This window comes from Neofelis nebulosa, chromosome 9, assembly GCF_028018385.1.
Source record: "Neofelis nebulosa isolate mNeoNeb1 chromosome 9, mNeoNeb1.pri, whole genome shotgun sequence".
In the NCBI taxonomy this organism is placed as follows: domain Eukaryota; kingdom Metazoa; phylum Chordata; class Mammalia; order Carnivora; family Felidae; genus Neofelis; species Neofelis nebulosa.
The window spans coordinates 12,672,962-12,693,548 of record NC_080790.1 but is presented as its reverse complement, the minus strand read 5'-3'; the positions used below and the strand labels follow the sequence as shown (position 1 = coordinate 12,693,548).

Genomic DNA, 20,587 nt, shown 5'->3' with positions numbered 1-20,587 from the left:
AGAGAGAGAATCCCAAGCAGGCTCCATACTCAATGGTAAGCCCTATGTGGGGTCTCATGACTCTGAGATCATGACCTGAGTCGAGATCAAGAGTTGGAGGCTTAACCAACTGAGCCACCTAAGTGCCCTGAAATCGATAAATTTCAGAATCTCATTTTACGGAGGAGAAAACCGAGGTTTGGAGAAGTAAGGCAGCTTGCCCTGGGTAACAGAACTAGGATGGAAATCAGGCTTCCCCAGTCTCTTTTCTGGCTCCACATTAGTGACCTATACTGTGGATGATGGGTGCAGGTGTTTTCTCATGGGAGGATTATGGGGACTAGAGTACCACCTTCTGCATCCAAGGGAACTTCTGGCTGCATACGGTCTCACACAAAGCATTCTCCTCTCATCACATCTTTCTTACAGTGGTGTATTTTTAGGAATTCCTGTGTCAGCATAAACACTGTTGGAAGCCCTGTGCAGAGAAAACTGCAGCCTTGCGGTTTTCTTTTACTGGTCCAATGATTTTTCAAGTTGATCCTTTACAAACTGAGGTGTCTGAGTCGTGAGTTAGAGAAATGCCTTCCAAAGAGCACAGCATCCAGCATCAAACTGTGGCTCCATGAGTAGGTGCCGAATGATTGAATGGACCAGTGGCCTCCTGAAGAAAATAGTTTAATGTCTAGAGCTGAGAGAAGTAGAAATTTTGTGTTCTACCTCAATAATAACTATTTCCCTATTCTTTCTTTTTTTAAGTTGGGATTGCAAATATGTATCAAATTTGTATTTCTCTGCTGGTTTGATTCACCCATGCAATTATGCTATAATTTCATTGAAAATAACTTTTTGGATTAATATGAATACCTTTTCATGTTTACACTTCATGAAGTACCCAATCTTGTTACCACTGAAATGTCAAATTATGAGAGCTTCTGACTTTCCAGCTAGTTGCACCTCTGGGAAATCTGGCCTCCTCCACAGGCCATGAGGGGTCTCCGGAGCTGTAAATCTGTGTTTTCTAAACTCCTTTCTCCAAAAATTTTAAGAAACTGACCTTTCTGGAAAGATATTTTAATACTGCTCTTGTTGTGCTTGTCCATTAACATGGTATATTCTCACATCAGTGGAAAGGAAACAAAGCAATGCTGAAGTATTAACTGTAAAGATTCAAGGACTTGGTGAAGGGCAAAGGGAAACCCATAAATACACCTAAGCCCTCCCTCCTATAACTAAAGTACCTGATTCTTAGAATAGAGTGTTCTTTGGTTAATTGTCATTATTATGAATGAGACCCAAGATACAAGTGTATTCTTCAGAGACAGCTTGTGACGTTCTTCTCACTGTCATACTTTATATGTTTTACACTGGATATCCCTAACTTCTGGAGAGCCAGGACCTCACAGATGTTTATCCTACCCTGATTCAGGAAGGAGTTGCTAAGTTACTAGTCATCTGGTGTGGAGATATTTTATATCAGATGCAGCTATTGGAAGTCCAGAGTGATGTACACAAATTAGTAAAATATGTCCAACCCTTTAAAAAGTCTATTTTTTTTCTTAAAAAAAAAGTCTATTTTTCATCCTTTTAATGGTATTTGGTTTTGTATTGCCTCTCCTAGGTTTGCTGGGATGGGAAACCTGCTCAAAGTCCTTACCAGAGAAATTGAAAACTATCCACATTTTTTCCTGGATTTTGAAAGTAAGTTCCAAAAATCAAATGATAATGACGGGAACCTTTTACTTTCTTAATAGCTTGTTGATAGAGAAGTTATAACATAAAGATTTTATATGATACTTAAATCCAAATGTTACCGTTCGTTCTTTCTGAGTCTTCAAAGATCATTTTATTTCTTTCTTTTCCTGTTATTTTTTTAAGAAACCTAATAGGAAAAATTTTTAATGTATGTAGGGTTTTCTTGGATTTTACAACCAGTCAGCTTTCATCAGCTAGCATCAGTCATCATCATGTATTTTTCTTAATAATTTTTATGAAATGCTATGTCATATTCTAAAGAAAAATAGTGTGTATACTAATTTATGTAGATTAATATAACAAATATCACTAGACACAAAAAATTTATAAAACTAGAAAATAGGCTTACAGATTATTTTTGAGTCATCTCTGTTTTTTATGTTATTTGATTGCACAAAACTATTTCAAAATTTTGAGATACCCCCCTTTAATTTGGAGGTTATGTTTCTCTTATGAAAAATTTATTTTTTTTTCTAAAGTAAAGTGGCTTGTGCATTATGACTGAATAAACATGGAGGCTATTATTCTTATCTTGTTTATTTTCTTGGTTGAATATATTTTCAAATGAGTGACACATTCATGTTTTATCAACTAAGCTTATGGTTCCACCTTCACTCCTGTATTCCCCCTTTTCTAAATTACAATTCTACAATAGCAAGAACATTAAATGTTCCTATTCCCAGTGTTCACTGTTGCAAACTTTAATCTGCTTTAAACTTTAAGTTTTCAAGTATCTACTTAGATCAAAAAATAAGTCAGAATTTCATGGCATATATTTTAAACTTGCTAACAGAGATTTTCTAAGTAAATGTTAGAAGACCCTTTCAAGATACAGTAAAGCAAAAGATGACTGCTCCCTAGATATGCCTTTTCCGAATCTTTCGTGAGTCTAAAATAGCTACTTGGAAAGGAAAAGTACTCCCAAAACTCATGGGTCCTAAAAAAAGTGTTGAATCCAGATTATATTCCATGAGGATATCTCACTTCTGATTTAACTCATTTTGCTGGTATCGTTGCTTGGACGGTTTGGTTGGTTTTGATTGGGTTGGGCTGGGTTCGGTTGGACTGGTTGAGTTGGGTTGAGTTGGGTTGGCTTGTGCTTGGCTAGGTTTGGTGAGGTGGCATAGGTGGCCAGGGGTGTAGGTGGGAACTCAACAATAGAGTGATTTGACACATTGAAAGGAATGGGCTTTTTTACTGGTGTAACTTTCGCAACTCCCGCATACATATCTTTGTTGTTGTTACTATTGTTGTTAAAATGAAAATTTGTTAGTCACTTTAAAGAATTTTACAAGATAAATCACCTCTTATCCTACCCCCTCATATTACTACTTGCATGTTTAGTTGATTCCTTCCACTTCTTGTCGCACGCGTTTTACACTGTTGCAACTAGCATGTACGAAGTCCAAAACAGACGTGAAGGTAAAATACCCCATTCACTCAAAACTTGGGGGGCATATGAACACCTAAGGTAGTCAAATGTCTGCACTTTTTTTTGAAGCTCTAAATTCTACACACATCTGCACATGCTGCTTATAATTGCCTACCAGGTTCAGTGCCCCCCATTTGTCTATTTACCTGTTTTGGGATTCTTGGCTTTCTGTGCTTTTATAAAGAGTAGTATTGAGTTCCTTGTCAAGTCTAATTTTAAAAGCCTTCCAAGTGATAAAATAAAAATCTTCAGGGATTTAAAGCACTGGTTTTCAAAGGGTGTTCTCTGGAGTACCAGAGTTCGGAGGTTATTCCTCAGGGGATCCCCAGCCCCTGGCTATAGCAGAGGGACTGCTCTCTTTCTTTCTTATGACCCAGTACTCTGGTCTGCTCAGTCTTGTAGTTTGAATAGTTCCTTAACTTTTTCTTATTTTTAAAAAGGTCATGGTGGCTAAAACAAAAACAAAAACAAAAACATTTAAACATCCTGAATTTTGATAGTGGCTTATGGTACTGAAACTCAATTTGTAGATATGTTAACAATTTCTTCAACAAGGAACATGTAGAATAGGTTCTCATGCCTTGTGGCTCATTAGGACTAGAGCAATAGTATTTAAGGAAAATATAAAACTATCAATTTATAGAAAATATATAAACTATTTATTTCCTCATCAATCCCAAGGAGAAGGTTAACGTTATTTCACTGAGACTCTAAAAAGATAAATAACTGGACAGAAGTCAATAGTGAAGATGACTTCGCTATGAAGATGGGAACGTGAACACAGGTTTCTGGCTTTTATCCTCCTTAAGTGCTTATCACAGGCAACCTCCATTTCTGACTAGGGAGGGACATCTTATTTCTCTGCGAACCAAGACATCTCATGGAAAAAATACTTTTTTCTTAATCCTGAAAACCCTATTTCCTAACGGTGATTTTCAAAACAGAATGATGATGGACCAGAAGGGTAGGAAAGGTCAGCTGTGGTCATGATTTTTCTTTAAGTCTGTAGATTTCAGCTCAACTCAGTAGTGGTATGTGGAATATGGGTACAAGTATCCATGTAAGGCAGGCAATGTCAGAGAAATAGAGCTAAACAAGGACAGTCATTGCCTAATGGAGTCTGAGGCTACTTTGCAGATAATATCTGCCCATAGTTCAAGACAAGATAAACTAAGGGGCTTAAGGGCGCACCACACCCTGGGAGTAAAGAAGGAGAAAAAAGAATGCATCTGGTTTCAGGAAACGGAAGACTGCGGGAGGAACTGGAGAAGTCTTCCAGCAAAAGGTGGCCTTTGGAATGGGTTTTAAAGAATGAGTGATTTTTCTATAGGCATACAGGGAGAAGAGTTTTCCAACAGTGGAAATAGGGATAGGAATGGAAAGGGCATGTTTGAAGAACAAGAAGCCCAATTTAGAGAGAATAGCACGTGCTTGCTGAAAGGAAATGCGGGCAGAAAGGGAAGGCTGGCTTGGGCTAGACCACAGCGGTTGCAGAAGCTCAGGGCTAACAGTCCGTAATCGGGTCTGTAATTGGGTTTGTCCTCAAAACGCATAGCTGAGGGGAGCTGGGTTGCTCAGTCGGCGGAGCATCTGACTTCATCTCAGGTCACGATCTCACAGCTCCTGATTTCGAGCCCTGCATCGGGCTCTGTGCTGATGGCTTGGAGCCTGGAGCCCACTTTAGATTCTGTGTCTCCCTCTATCTCTGCCCCTCCCCTGCTCATACACCATCTCTGTCCTTCAAAATAAATAAACATTGAAACAAGATTAAAAAACAAAACCAAAAAAGAATAGCTGAACTCCCTGAGGGAAAACTAGAAAGCAGACAAGAGCACGGCAGGCAGGAATGTTAGGTGTGCTCATGCTTCAAGGGAGGTTGATTAAGTTGGAGGACTTTCCCTGGAAAAGAGGAAAAAGAGATTACACTATTAAGGTAGGAGAACATCTCACTAAGCCGAGACTAAACTAGGCCTGGACCCTACCGCTCAGGTTTGCAACCCAGCACTTAGCCCCATGGAACACTGATCGCCAAACAAAGCCTCAGTAACAGATGCTGGCCCTGTGAAGGAAAGGAATAGAACACGTTAGATTGAGGCAGTCAGGAGATCACAGACAGTAAAGAAGGAGGGAACGTGAGTGGATTCACATGTTGCAGAGTAGTCAGGATGGATAAGGCTTGGAAAGGGAATGGCAAGTTGGGCAGTGACTACCCCACTACTAGTGGCCACAGGAAAAACGGATTCAAGAGTTACTCCTTTGAGTATAGAGGCTGGATTGCAAAGAGTTAAGGAGAAAGAAGGGGAGGGAGGAAGGAAGGCCAAACAGCATGTAGCAACAGCTTAAATGAATTTGGCACCTCTACTTTGAGTGTTGAATATTCTTTTTGAAGTCAGTGATGGAATATAATTGAACTGGGTCAAATAGATATAATTAAGCTGGGTCAAAATATAATACAAAATTAGACACATCTGTCCCAAGGTTTTCTAGTTGTGTAGATTTAATTTAAATTCTTGTCTGACCTTTGCAGTGAGTTCTGTACCCTTTGCTCACATTTCTACACAACCACTTAACATCTTTTTTATTGTTTTATTTTTCAACCCACTACTTTTTTTTTTTTTTCCCTTTTCTGTCTCTACTGTCATATTTCCATTTCTTCTTTGAAGGCTGGGAGACAGAGGGGGAGTAAAATGCAACCTAATCTTGCATGAGTGATGGTTTGGGAGACACTGTACAGAAGACGTATGCCTGAAGGTCTGTTGATGATTGTTCAATTGAATCCACTCATTAATGGCACCCAAAGTGGGCAGCAGACATTAGCCTTTCAGTGAAATCGTTCCAGTGATTCCCGGACTGAAATGATCATTAGAAACATCTGGTCGATACGGTTTTTACATAGTTGTCTGAAAGTCTCCCAAAATTCTGATTCAGTGGCCTAGTTCCAGGGATCTGCTTTTGCCCACATCTCCCAGGTGGTTCTGATGATTAACCAGTTTGGGAACCACATTTAACTAATGCATCCAAATGAGGCATTAACTCACCCTAGGGTTTGGGACAGGGGATGTAACCAAGCAACCTTTCCAAGATCCAGAGCTGAGGTCTCCAGAACTGGTCACCGAAAACTCCTTTTAGTTCTCGTTGCCCTGTTTTTCCCTTGCCACATAGGCAGTAGAGAGTTAGCCGTTAATCACACCTATGACTCTAGAATGACACACTTCTTCAGTCCTTCATACAGTATCTGCCTTGGAGTGGAAGGTCTCTAAGACAGGTCAAAGTTCAAGTAGACTGAAATCTATGCAAGGTCACCTTGCTTCAAATCACTCTGTTTCAGTAAACAACTTGATCTATCAAAATATTCCATGGGGATTGGGTCGATGTTTCTCCAAAGATAAACAAATGACAAATAAGCACAGGAAAAAAAAAAAACATTCACTAGCCAAGAGGGAAACGCAAATCAAAGCGTTTGAGATAGCACTTCACCAGAGAGAGAGTAGAAAGTGTTGATGAGTGGGGCGCCTGGGTGGCTCAGTTGGTTGAGCTTCTGACTCTAGATTTCAGCTCAGGTCACGATTTCACAATTTCATGAATTAGAGCCCAGCATTGGGCTGTGAAGTTTGTTTGAGATTCTCCCTCTCTCTCTGCACCTTCCCCACTTGCACTCTCTCTGTCTCTCTCAAAATAAATAAAAGTGTTGGTGAGGCTGTGAAAAAATTGGAACCCTCATACACTGCTGGTGTGAATGGAAAATGGTACAGATGGCTTGGAAAACAGTTTAGCATTTCCTCAAACACTAAACATAAAGTTACCCTATCACCCAATGATTCCACTCCTAGGTATATACCCAAGAGAAATGTATCCACACAGAAATTTGTACATAAATACTCATAGTAACATTATTTATAATAGCCAAAAAGTGGAAACAACCCAAGTACTCATCAAATCATGAATGGGCGAATAAAGTGTGATGTGTCCATTCACTTAAATATTCTTAAGCAATAAAAAGTAAAGTACTGATAGATGGATATATTGAAATAATTATGCTAAGTTAAAAAAAACAGTTACAAAAGAGCACATATTGTATAATTCCATTTATGTCGATGTCTAGATTAGGCAAATCTACAGAGATAAAAAGTTCATTAGTGGTTGTCTGGACCTGGGGGTGTTGGGAAGAAATGGGGAATTGCTAATGGGTTCAAAGTTTCTTGAGGAATAAAGAAAATGTTTTAAAATTAATGATGTCGGTGGTCGTACAACAATGGCAATATACTAAACATCACTGAAATGTATACTTGGGATGAGTAAATTATATCACGATAAAGCTGTTACAATAATAATAATAATAATAACAAGCATCTTTTGGAAAATCTGATTTCTTGCTTCTGGTTAATTCTGAAGCCATTCCATCTGCTCAGAATAGATAACTTCTCTTCTTTGCCCGACTGTTCCACTTTTTAACATTTATTTTTATTGAGGCATAATTTATATGCACTGAAATGCACAAGTCTTAAGTGTATATTTCAGTCAATTTTGACAAATACCACACTCTGTCAAGACAGGATGTTTCACTCCAGAGAGTTCCAGTATGCCTGTTCTCTGGCAATCCCCTGCCCCTGATAAACACCCAGAAACAACTACCGGTCAGATCTGATTTCTATCTCGAAGATTAATTTACCTAATCTATAAGGTCTTGAACTTCATATAAATGGAATTATACAATCTATGCTTTTTTGTATCTTCTTCTCCTTCAACATAATATTTTTGCTATCCAACCATGTTATTACGTGATGCTAATTTGTTCCCCCTTTTTGCTAAATACTCTTGTTGTAGGAGAGTCTGTGTGTTCATTCCCTGTTGATGAACACCTAGACCGCTTCCAGATTTGGGCTACTATGACTAAACATGCTGTGAACGTTCTTGTAGAATTTTCGTGGGCATCATTTCTCTTGTATTACCATACCTAAGAGTAGATTTGCCGGGTCAGTTCTATGCAACTTTTCAAGACAATGTCAGATAGTTTTCGAATGGGATGTACTCATTTCCATTCTTGCCAGCAGCTTAGTCTTCGGACGTTCCACACCTTCCCCAACACTTAGTATCCTCAACCTTTTCCTTTTAGCTAGTCTAGTGGTTGTGGGATGTTTTCTCACTTGTGGTTCTAATTTGCATTTCCATGGTAACTGATAATGTTGAACCTTTTTCACATGCTTATGGAATATTTGCTTAGCGTTTTTAGACCATATTGACCACTTAGGTCTTCTTCCCATTTTTAATGAGTTTCTTTTTCTTTGTATCAATAAACTGTAGGATTTCTTTACATCTGGATACCTGTCATCTGGGAGTTAATAGCTTGCAAATGTTTTCACTCATTCAGGGCCTCATTTCTTTATTTTCTTGACTTTGTGTGAACAGAAGTTTTAAATTTTGTTGAAGTGTGATTGAAGATTGTTTTCTTTTGTATGAAGGACACGCTATATCCTTTTTAAGAAATCATGGCCTACCCGACGGGCCTAAAGATATTCTACTGCTTCCTTCTGGAAGTTCTAGAAATTTAAGCTTTAAATTAGGTCAGTCGCCAGTCTTGAACTAATTTGTGTGTATTTTGTGAGAGAGGTTTATTTTTTTTCGTGTGTTACCCGCTTTTTCTAGCACAAGTAGATTGCTTGAATGCCCTTATCAGAAATCAGTTAACTGTAATGTTTGGACCTTCTCTTCTCTCTTATTGCTTTACTGATCTTTTTCACTACCCAAATATAACAAATAATAAGTCTCAAAGTCAAGAAGAGTAAGTCCTTCAGGTTTGTTGTTCTTTTTCAAGATTGCCTTGACTACTCTAGCTCCTTTACTTTTCTAAATAAATTTTAAATTAAGTTTTCAATTCTTACAAAATAATCTTGCTGAGATACTGATTATAATGATATTAATTTTTTTAATGTTTATTTACTTTTGAGAGCGAGAGAGAGAGACAGAGACAGAGCATGAGCATGAGCAGAGGAGGGGCAGAGAGAGAGAGGGAGACACAGAATCCAAAGCAGGCTCCAGGCTCTGAGCTGTCAGCACAGAGCTGGACACGGGGCTCGAACTCACGAACCAAGAGATAATGACCTGAGCCATGTGGGATGCTTGGTCAGCGTGGGACGCTTAACCGACTGAGCTACCCAGGCGCCCCTGACTATTATGGTATTAAATCCATAGATCAATTTGAGGTGAATTGACATCTAGATGATATTGATTCTCTTACCTAGGAGTATGGTATGTCTTTCCATTTGTTTAGATATTCTTTAATTTCACTCAGCAGTATTTTATAGTTACTAGAGCTCTTGCATATCTTTTGTTAAGTGTATCTTCAAGCATTTATATTTTGACCGTAATGGCTTTTTTATGCTTATGGTCTGTATGGCGTATGTTTCCCCATCTGATCTGTGCCTTCACCTTCACAGTGTGCTTCTTGTCAACAACAAAAGCTAGTTGGCTCTAGCTGTCCATCCATGCTGATAATATCTACCTTTTCATTGGGGTCAGCAGCCCATTTACATTTAATTAATGTTTGTACTTGAGCCTATCTTGATGTTGATTTCTATTTGTTGTATTTGCTCTTTGTTTTTCTCGGAATCTTTTCAAACATGATTGATTAAATAGAATAATTTCGGTACTCTCATTTATCTTTTCTGTTGGCTTTTTAGTTCTGCCTCTTAGGGCTTATTGTAGAGATTATAATATACATCTTTAAGTTACTGCAATCTGTCTTCAAAATGTCTTCTTCATTTCATAAAGAATTCAATAATCTTGTCACAGCATATCCGATCACCCTCCCTCCACCCTTGTGCCTTTTATGTTTTGCTTCGACATCTGCTACACACTCCCCATTTGCCATGTATGGTGGTGGTGTTTTTCCTTATATTTTAAACTCTCAATAGTCTGTGTGTGTGTGTGTGTGTGTGTGTGCGCGCGCGCGCGTGCACATATGTGTGTGCACGCATGCGTGTGTGCGTAATTTAAATAGATCTTTTGTATTTACTGACATATTTACTTGTTCCGGCGCCTTCCAATTCCTTCTTACATAACTAGGTGTCTTTGCTATCATTTCACTTCAGCATGAAGAACTTCCCTGCAGACAAGATTTGGATGGTATCTTATGCTTCTATCACTGCATATCCGGTGTCCAGCAGAGAGCTGGGCCTGAGGTCTAAGCTTAGGAACTTTGATTTTTTTTTTTTATTGATGCTAATTCAGTAATTATATGCGGAGCATCTCCTGCATTGTAGCGTCAGGCAGGAACAACAGGAGTGGGGATGAGATCTTAGGAGGCAGAGAGGCGTGGAGGGATGACACAGGGCATATAAATATAGGAACATTGGGAGAACATGCCCGCTTCTTCAAAAACTATTATAATTTTCCTGAGGAGAGAAGATGGCAGACGCACTGGATAGACAGTCATAGTACAGGTCATACAGAAACCTACCTGGAAGCATGGAGAGCAGGTGACGGGCCAGCCAAAAGAGAAAATACAGGAAGTCTAGGGCTGAGCTGAAGAAATGTTTCTTGGCAGGCGGTAACCGAGAAATGATTTCTTTAGAAGACAAACCCACCTTTAAGAGCATACCGAGAACAGTAACAGTGGTCATGGGGTGGGGGTGGGGGTGGGGGTGGGGGTAGTTGGGAAGGCAATTCTAAAGCCTCCGAACCATTATACTCTCAGAAAGGCTCTGAATATTTTGCTCTATTGGGACTATGGTCTCCTACTTTTCAAAACGAGGAGGGATGTCAGATTAGCTGCTCATCTGTGACGATTTTGCTGATGCAGGCTACCCCCTGCCACTACTGAGCTCTTGTTTCACACCTCCATCTCTGGTACCCTCACTTCTGCTAAGGCTGTTCAGAAGAGGCTAGATAATTTGGGGAGAGGAAAGGGGGGAAGATAGGAGATGTTCCTGGTCACTTTAAAAGCGAAGCAAACAAACAAAAACCAACAGAGCAGACCTGGAAAGAAATTTACTTATGCCAGCATAGAAATTCGGTCATTAAATTCATGAAATCCCTAGCACTCTTGCTTTTTAAATGCTTTATATCTTTGTCAACATCCTTCTGCGGGTCTACAGGTCATAATCCCAACAAGACCAGTTAGAGAGGGGACAGGGCTCTTGTCAATGTCCTTCCTTTTACCAAGAAGTAACCTGAGAACCAGAAAGATGAACTGATTGGCCCTGAGGTCTCATATGCAGTGAGTGGCGAAAGTGACAGTAGGAACTAAGCCTCAAAAATCTCTGTCCTTTGAGTTCCCTCCTCCTGTGACATCACAGGGGTCCCACTGCATGGAGCTGAAGTAGATGAGCCTTCAAGCTTCAACCCTTCCTGCTTTATACAGGACCTCATCGGAAATTCCATAAGAGAGGGCTCTGGGCTCTGGTGCAGGACGACTAATGTTCCTCTACAAATAAATATGTCAGCCCAGTTACACACATTTTCCAATGGATCTTTGCAATTTTATGGGGTTTCTGTAAGCAGTTAGCATTCTGCTATAAATCATGACTGCTTTACATCCCCAAATGTTAATCATAGATAATTAGCTGTGTATCTTCATTTATCCTGAAGGGGCGAGGGGCAGAGAAGTAAGGACGTGGTGGAAAAGAAGAGCTATGGATTTAATCTATGGTTTTGGCAAATCTTTGTGCTGTACCTTTCTTCACTGTTTATACAACAGCTGGCGAGGTGCAGAGATAGCGATATATCCTATTGATGAAAGGCCAGAGCTTCCTTCAAAGGCAAAGACATCTCCAAATAAATTGTGTCTTCCACTCACATTATCTTCAGTTGATTTGTTTGATTCTCTGTCAGATTTTCCATACAGTCCTGAATAGGTTGTTAAGAGAAGGTATGTGTGTTCCCGATGCTTGTGAAGACAAGAGTGTGTTGTTGGCTGATTTACAAAGATAAGAACACTTTGATTTGACAGCCTGGTTTGTGCCCTGGGGTATGTTCACCAAAGATGTTCCTTCCTGACAAGCATAGCACTCAGCCACCTTCCTCTCCATCCACACGGTGGAATGTTAGGCATTCTGCTCTCAGTAAACATCACAGTCCTCCATGGCAAAGCCTCCACCTGACCCCAGTGACACCAGAATCCTGGCAGTTAATATCCATAATTACTAGCAAATTGAGCCCGAGGAGGATAAATAGATCCCCTGTAAACAAAATGAATACTGCTTCACTGTCTTCATTGATAGAGGGTATTTTTCCATTAAAAATTCTAGGCACTTGGAATTCAGCGATTTCTTGACAATGTATTCAAGGTCACAGTGCACATGATACATTTTCATACCTTCCACAATAGCAAGTCCAGAACAGGGGTTTAAATCATTCCCTGGGGAATGGCCTGGATAGGCTTGTTCCAGGGCCCCTCAAAGTATTGGTTTGTGAAATTGCCTGTGTAAATCACAGGGTTTTTTTTAACAGCTTTATTGTTAGACTAGAGCAGTCCAGCCTGATGTAACTATTCTTCTCAATGGCAATGAAATAATTGACAATGATTAGAATTTTAGAATGTGATTCTCGGAAGAAACATCACTGAGAGATTCACCGGCTACCACTGACAATAAGGACTCATTTCCATCAATAATGTTATTGGTGGGCATATGCACGTGTGTGCACCTTTGACAAAAGGTCAATCTTTGTGTTAAAAATAGAAAAAACCCATAATTCAGAGTTCCTGTTCACTCAGCAAGTGCTTTAGGAGGTGGCTGGTAGGTTGAATATCAGCAGACCTTTTCAATCACCAATTTTGCAAGATGTTTCTCTTTGACATCTGAAGACACCATACATTTTTAAAACATGGGTACCAACTGAACCTGAATATGGAGACCCCAAAGCCTCTTAAAGGGATATTCTGGAAAACAAGTGCTAACAGCCTTAAACTTGGGATGGTCAACTTCAGTGCACTTTTTCACTCAACAAATATCCAAATAGTGTGTTAACCACCCTGAAGAGACATGGAGGCTGTAGCTAAATGATGGATGATTTAAAAACACAAGTGTTAATGAAAGTACGAATAGCCAATTTGATTGTAGGTAGATGGATATAGAGAGAGACAGAGATAGAGATAGAGGTATAGAGATAGAGATATATACTGGTCAACGTCCTCATTTATTTTTTGAGTCATGACATACGCATTGAGTGTCTCCAATGGGTAGGACATATGGAGGCACCGAGAATAAGAATATAGACTCTGTCTCCAAAGATCTCCAAATACAAAGACAAGCAGAAAAATCGTCATAAGACATAGTGTGAGTGATAAATCATTCATTCAGTTCTTTGAATCAGCAAATCTTTCTCGAGCACACATTATGTACCAGGCATTGCACTAGGTCCTGGAGGTTTAATGAAAGAAATAAGGCCAGAGTCCCGCAGCCTAATGGATCAGATTCTCGTTCATTAGCCCTGGCTGTCTAATCACTTAGCTGGGGGATCAAAGTAGAATGAATCATGAACTTCCATAGGTTATATGAGCCGATGTCGAATGTCACTTAGGGTTACACCGTCCTCTTTCTATTTGAAAAAGCAAAATACACAGATTAGAGCATCTCCCAGTCCGTACTCTCCACTCTGGAAGTTGACCCCACTTGTGATTTGAGTCCCCAGAAGGTAGGGACCATGCTGCCAGCATAAAGGGCCTCATTGTTAGCTGAAAGAGGGGACTTCGGTTCCATGACAGGGGAAGGAGAAAAAAAAGAGGGCATCCGATAAGACTAACAAATTATGGAAGAAAATGAGCCAACACATTTCTAAGTCAGGATGAAGAAGGACTGATGGATTGGATTTCTCCCATCCCACTCCACCCCTGCTAAATGGGGCCATATGAGAAACGTTTTTTATGAAGACACCAGGACATCTGCCAAAAGAAACATCTCCCCAGAGAGGGAGGCTGTGACCGGGGATCCTGTTTCATAGGTCACTGCGGTGCCGGGAGAGGGTTACTGTATGATGGAACCTGCTTCACTGAAGCCCCAAATCTGCCACCTCTGAGAGAGAGGTGACACCGCCCCAAGTTGTTCGTCCAGCTCTTTTTGGTCACATCAGGGTCAGTGTTGAGTTGGATCAGCAAGATTCCCTTCACTTGGGAGCGAGAGTGAAGCTTGCCCGTCTGCAGCCAGGACCCCTTTGGGGCCGCGCTATTAGAAACAGTCTTTTTGAAGCGCCTAAGAAAGGCTTCTGTTTTCAAAAACTGACTGAAAATTTTCTCCTTTTGTGTTAATCACCAGAAGAATGGGTTTTTGTGTTTGTCCGGCTGTCTTCTTCCAGCCACTTCACTTTAATTCGGTTTTGTCTAAAACTTACCGAGGGGTGATTTGCTGAGATGGAGTCACCGTGACAGCCAAGTTCAGAAGGCTTCCTTTTCTGGTCTCCAAGTGCCTTCTTTACATACTGCTTTCTAATTACATTCAAAGAGACTCACCCCTCAGAATCTTGGTCACAACCTATTTTTCTTTTCTTCCTCTTCAAATCTCTCTCTCTCTCTTTCTAGGAAATTGCCTTTTTGGCTGATGATTTTTCAGTTTATTCATCCAAAGGAGGAGAGGGTTGGAGGGAATGAGCTTTTGTTTTTCCTTGTTTTCTGGGACCTCTGTGCTGCATTTTTGTCACATGGTTCTCTTCCCTGACTTTCTTCTTACTCAGATATTGCCCTGGAATTCTGTTCACTGAAATGCTGTCTTCAGTGACAGGCTTCCTAGCTCATGAGGTTTTAATGGTTTCTATTTAGGACATCCTTTGAGAAAAGTTTGGGAAAGCAGGAAAGGATAGCCTACAAAGTGATTAATAACATGCATATCATCGCACCAAAGAATTTTATGGAAACAGTGGAAGGGCAGAAAAGGATAAAGGAATAACATGTCTCCTCTTGCCCCTCTGCCTCCCAGGCTAGGATCTGTACCATAACCTGCCAGATCTCTGTCATGTTCTTCAGGTCGCACTCCCTTCGGCCTTCCAGCCAGCCAGCTCAAGCCCATCCTTTATATTGAGTGATTGTCTCTCCTCCCACACCACACTTGTCTCTTCCTTCTCTGAATCCTGGTGCACGTGCACTTCAGTCCTTACCCCTTCTCTCATTGAAATCCATCTCCTTCCTAAAAGGCAGAGTTTGCAAAATATCTGAATAGTCTCTAGGGACCGGGGATTTTTCTTTCTAAAGAGAACTCTCATACTCTGATGAGTTTCACCCTTCATTTCCCAGGTAACTCTACCAATCTCTTAGGTCTTAGCAAGACATGGTAAGGAAAATGATCTCAAAATGGGCATCTTTTCTCAAAGCTCTGGCCTCAGATTAGCGTAGGTCCAGCAGGTGGCGGCCAAAGAAGAAGCAGCCTCATCTGGCCCAACCCTTACTCTGATAGCCCTCCTGTAAGCCCCGTCAGCTTGGTCAGCACCTTACTTCAATGTCACCTAGCTCAGGAATTCTGTCTCTTATACTCCCAGAGTAACACCTGTGAATTATTACCTTTCTCAGGATCAACCCTTGGTGCTCCCACCCAGACTTGTCAAAACTGGGATTTGATCTGGGGAATGTTATAACAGACATAACTCTAACTTACCCTTTCATGAGTGGGGTCTCCCGAGAGAATTCACTACCTTAGGACTGGGATTTTTGAAAACAAATTTTTAAGAGGTGACATCTATCCCCCTTCGATTAGCAATGCCTTTGTTTGGGATGGAGGCTACTTTCCTCACTAGCCCAGGCACGCAACCTATTTTATAGGTATTGTGAGATTTACCAACAAAATCCACCCACCAACCCCCGCAAAATACTCAAAGGGACAAGAACATGTATTACCTACAGGAATGTAATCAAGTGGAAATTTAGAGCTGAGGGAAATGCTTCTGTGGTTATCAGAATATGCTCTTCATTTATTTAAGCCTGAATGTGTCACTTATTCTTGTGAGTAGCATTTACAGTCAAGACCAAAGATGAACAGTACAGGTCTCTTTAAAAAAAACCTCCCGTACTTCTTGAGTTCATGTTCAATGGGAAGTCTCAATGCTTTCTCTGTGTCATTGTGTTCCAGAAAGATACATCTTTGTCATGGCTCTGAAGGATTATCTAATATTTTAAGCTTATTTTTTATATGGAAATGTAAAGGGGACTGCTTTTCCCGTCTGTACTCAGATTCACAGGCTTTTAGTCAGAACAGAAATATTCAGTAGCTTCTCCTATTAAATGTGGACCCCAAAAAGCAATATTTATTTCTTCTGTCACCCAGTTAACCGCTTGGCACATGATAATCGGTGTGCAAAAAGCATGTTCTACACAAACAAATACAGTACCCGCAGTGATTCCAACATGCTTGGTTTGACGTGCGCAGAGAGACCGATGACTGTTTCGAACTAAGTAACATACAGAAATTGTGTTAGTTTCCTTTCCTAGCAGCTTATTATGTCAACGAGTAAAGACCAAACCTGTAGGAATCAAATAGGACTGTCTATCAGGTAGACTGAATGCTAATCTTCTTCCCAAGCTGTCTGTAAACACAAGCCGTCTGTGTCTTTTGGTTTCCCTTCTGCTCAGATGCCCAGCCCACGGAAGGAGAGAGGGAAATATGGAACCAGATCAGCGCCGTCCTCCAGGATTCTGAGAGCATCCTCGCAGACCTGCAAGCTTACAAGGGCGCGGGGCCAGAGATCCGAGACGTATGCCAATGATAACACTGAGCTGACAGCACCCTCGGAGGAGAAGGGAAACCCACACACGCACACACACCCAGCAAGATTAAGTAATAGCCCTAGTATTTCCTAGTGTACTAGGAAGAACAAGGAGGGTAATGTGTTTTCTAAAAAAGTATGAATGGCCCCTTTTATTCTAGTACATTAATCTGAACACACGGTGCGGTAGACCGTGTAAAATATTAGCCATTCTTTTCTCCGTCATACATTTGTTATCACAGGACTGACGTTTAAACAACGATAGATCGGCATATTACTTCATTTAAGGGAAACGTCCATACAAAGCCTATGGACAACAGTTGAAGCGTAAGTCGTGAGGTCTGGGTTTGCACAGACTTCCAGCATTTTGTAATAGTTTTGGCAGGTTCCACAGTATCAGAAACAACAGCCATGAGCTGCCTTGCTTTAAGTAGCCTGGGGGTCTATCATCTTGCAATGACTTGAGATTAAAAAAAATAAATAAATACCTGAAAAACAACAACCAAAACAAAATTGCCAACATGGCTCTTAAGGCTGCATAATGCCTTAAAGGCAAGAAACTTGATACTCCTTTTATGTGAAATAATTAGCTTGGTGGCAGCATCAACACATACACAAATGTGCACACAGGCTCACTTAACACAGTTTATGGCCACTGCCGCCATCCTTCTGGAAAAAACACTACTAACGCTCTAGTCCTTAAGCTGCTGCAACCCAGACAAAACAGCATTTCTAAGAAAGTGACAGCTTCTCAAAGGTGGTTATTCTACGTCGTGGTCCCCATTAATTTAGGTAATTTAGGTAACATCACAGAACGGAAGGAACGTAATACGTATCATAGAGAAAGAAAGACATCTTCAGGACCTGCACTTATAAGCACTGGCTTGACTTTAGTAGAATCAAAACGTGATGGAGGAAGGCTGAATTGCTTCCAATCAGATTTGCATTTTTTTTTTTTTTTTTGCATTTAAAGTAAGAGAAACAAGTAAGATGATATAGGATCTGATTGTAGGGTCATTTGCATTATGGTCAAGTGCTAAAATCTCATTGTAACTGAGCATCTTGGAGGACAGTCCCGTGAACCGATGTCAGTTTAAGAGCACACTAGCAAAATAGATCAGGACTTGTGTTTTCTTCAACTACCATACTTTCTCAGTCTTGAGGCATTTTGATGTGGAGGCTATTGCTTCTTTTTTAAACAGACAATTCTATCGCGTTTTTGTAGGCGATTCAAAATCCCAACGACATCCAGCTTCAAGAAAAAGCTTGGAATGCAGTGTGTCCTCTGGTTGTGAGGCTAAAGAGATTTTATGAATTTTCCATAAGGCTAGGTGAGTACGTACGTGTAGTTTTTATCCTGTGTGTGACGGAGTTGTGTTATGTTACAGAGTTTGAGAAAGAAGCAGGAAGAGCTAGCTCAGTGACCTGAGAGATGTCCCACATCCATCTGCAATGTCTTAGGAGAGGCCACTCATGGACAACAACACGTGTGGTTTTCATTCCCTTAAATTCATCTCAGAGTTTCTTCCTCTGAGGTTCTCGGCACATTGGGGGTGTCTCTGCTCCTGGGTGTCCCTCTAGTCTTGTTCTCAGCTAAGTCTCACTCGTCACAGTTTTGTTGTGGTCTGACCACATTTCTAAATGACAGGGAAGTTGAAACAAACAGATCACCGGCTAATCCAAAAAAGAACTTGATTGGTTAGAGTCATGTGATAAATTTAATATAGTAAAACACAGGAAAAACAAACAACATTCTGCTCTTTAGCCTGAAAAGCAACCTGTACAGGTTCAGAATGGCTTTGCAGAAGCAAGAGTAAAGTCAAGTCTGGTTGACAGGAAGCTTGATGTGTCCACCTATGTGATATAACCACTCCCCCCAGGATACAGCTCTCTGAGGTTCCATCAGTCAATGTAATATACCTAGAAAGAAGAAAGGGGTAGTCATGTTCTACTTTACTTTTTCTGTAAGTGAATGCCATATTTTAAGAGTTAAACAGAGAAATAAAAAAATTGGGGGAGAATGATAGCCATGGTGTCGAGAGAACTTGAAGCTAAGACCCAAAGGAAGTGGTTGAATGAGCTAAAACAGTTTTGTAAGAACAGAGAGCCTCGGAAGACTCTCAGATAGCTTCTTCTCCGTTTCCTTTTTCTGTTTCTTCAAAGTGTGTATCTAGACCCCATGAACTGAAATCTTAATGAGCCAGATTTTTAACAGAAGGCAAAAGATACCACCAAAGTAGAACTGGCTGACTCAGAAGGCCAGGCATTCCCATAAACGGAAACGGCAAGAGATGTCCTTGTAAAGATGCTGTAAAAGACCATTAAAAACCGTAGATCAGGTGCCCGCAAACCTTACTGTGAAGAGCGGATGATAAATCTTTTAGGCTCCTGGGCCCTCCTATCTTAGTTGCACCTGCTCAACTCTGCCATCGTAGGACATGAGTAGCCATGGTCCACACATTAAGGAACAGAAACAAAGTGTGACTGTGTTTTAATAAAACTTTATTTGCAAAAGTGGACAGTGGGCCAGATTTGGCCTGTGTGCCATAGTTTGGTTCTAACCCTTGCTGTCAAGGATTGGTTAAACGACTTGGCATTGTTAGATATACGTTGAAGGAAAAACTGGAGGGAATGTTTGGAAATGGACAAGAGGATTTAATGAGACTGTTTCGGGGACAATAATGGAGGTCGGTATCACAATGGGTTTGCAAGAAAGCTCCCCTGGATCAGGTTGGAGTATAGGGGCAGAGACGAGCTGGAAAGGGACCCAAAGTCTTTCCCTGCAGTGCAGGTTATCTAGGCATGTTTTCTGGGCCACCTCATCTCCTCCCCTGTCATGAAAGGCTCTCTCCTACACATGATCCAAAAACACGCATCTGTGGTTTCTGAACAGTGGCAGGAGTTAGCACTGTGCGCACTGGAGAGTTCAGCCGAGCTTTGAGAGACTCGGATGAATCTGTGTGGCCCTGGGGGTCGCAGGGGAGGCAGTCTGCTCAGGCATGATGGGCTCCCTCTTTTTTTTTTTTATTTTTGGGACAGAGAGAGACAGAGCATGAACGGGGGAGGGGCAGAGAGAGAGGGAGACACAGAATCGGAAACAGGCTCCAGGCTCCGAGCCATCAGCCCAGAGCCTGACGCGGGGCTCGAACTCACGGACCGCGAGATCGTGACCTGGCTGAAGTCGGACGCTTAACCGACTGCGCCACCCAGGCGCCCCATGGGCTCCCTCTTCTTATCCACACACATCACCCTGCACACAGTTATGGCAAAAGGCATGGAGAAGAAAGGTTATCTCTGAGAATGTCTGCAGGACCTAAGAACTATGCTTTTTGAAGAATCTCCGTGGGCCACCTCAAATGTGTATTACTCACTTTGACTTTCAGAAAAAGCTCTTCAGAGTTTATTAGAATCTCTGACCTGTCCGCCCTACACACCGACCCAACACCTGGAGAGGGAGCAGGCCCTGGCGAAGGAGTTTGCGGAAATTCTTCATTTTACCCTTCGATTTGATGAGCTCAAGGTTAGACCGCACACGCTCAGACAATTTAACAAACTTGTCCTGAGTACCTACCGTGTACAGGCACTCTGCTAATGCCGTGGGGTGGGGAATCAGTGAGTAAGAAGTGTCTCCTTCCCTACAGAGACATGTAAGCTGAGAATTTGCCTTCCTTACAGTAAAAGTGATGTAGGTCGGTGGTTTGTAAACAGAAATTCAAAATCTGCCAAATTCAATAAGAG

The 20,587-nt window shown here is 41.1% G+C and overlaps 1 protein-coding gene across 6 annotated transcripts in view; it reads left to right on the top strand.

Annotated features, from left to right (window-relative positions):
- The window catches only part of CYRIA (CYFIP related Rac1 interactor A), a 106,527-nt gene that overhangs the window by 73,361 nt on the left and 12,579 nt on the right, over positions 1–20,587 (top strand). For all 6 annotated transcript variants that reach the window (XM_058682578.1, XM_058682581.1, XM_058682577.1 and 3 more), the window contains 4 exons: positions 1,601–1,680; positions 16,716–16,837; positions 18,075–18,180; positions 20,233–20,369. In XM_058682578.1, coding sequence (XP_058538561.1) covers positions 1,611–1,680; positions 16,716–16,837; positions 18,075–18,180; positions 20,233–20,369 — 435 coding nt within the window. In that variant the 5' untranslated portion in view covers positions 1,601–1,610. The remainder of the gene's footprint in view (positions 1–1,600; positions 1,681–16,715; positions 16,838–18,074; positions 18,181–20,232; positions 20,370–20,587) is intronic.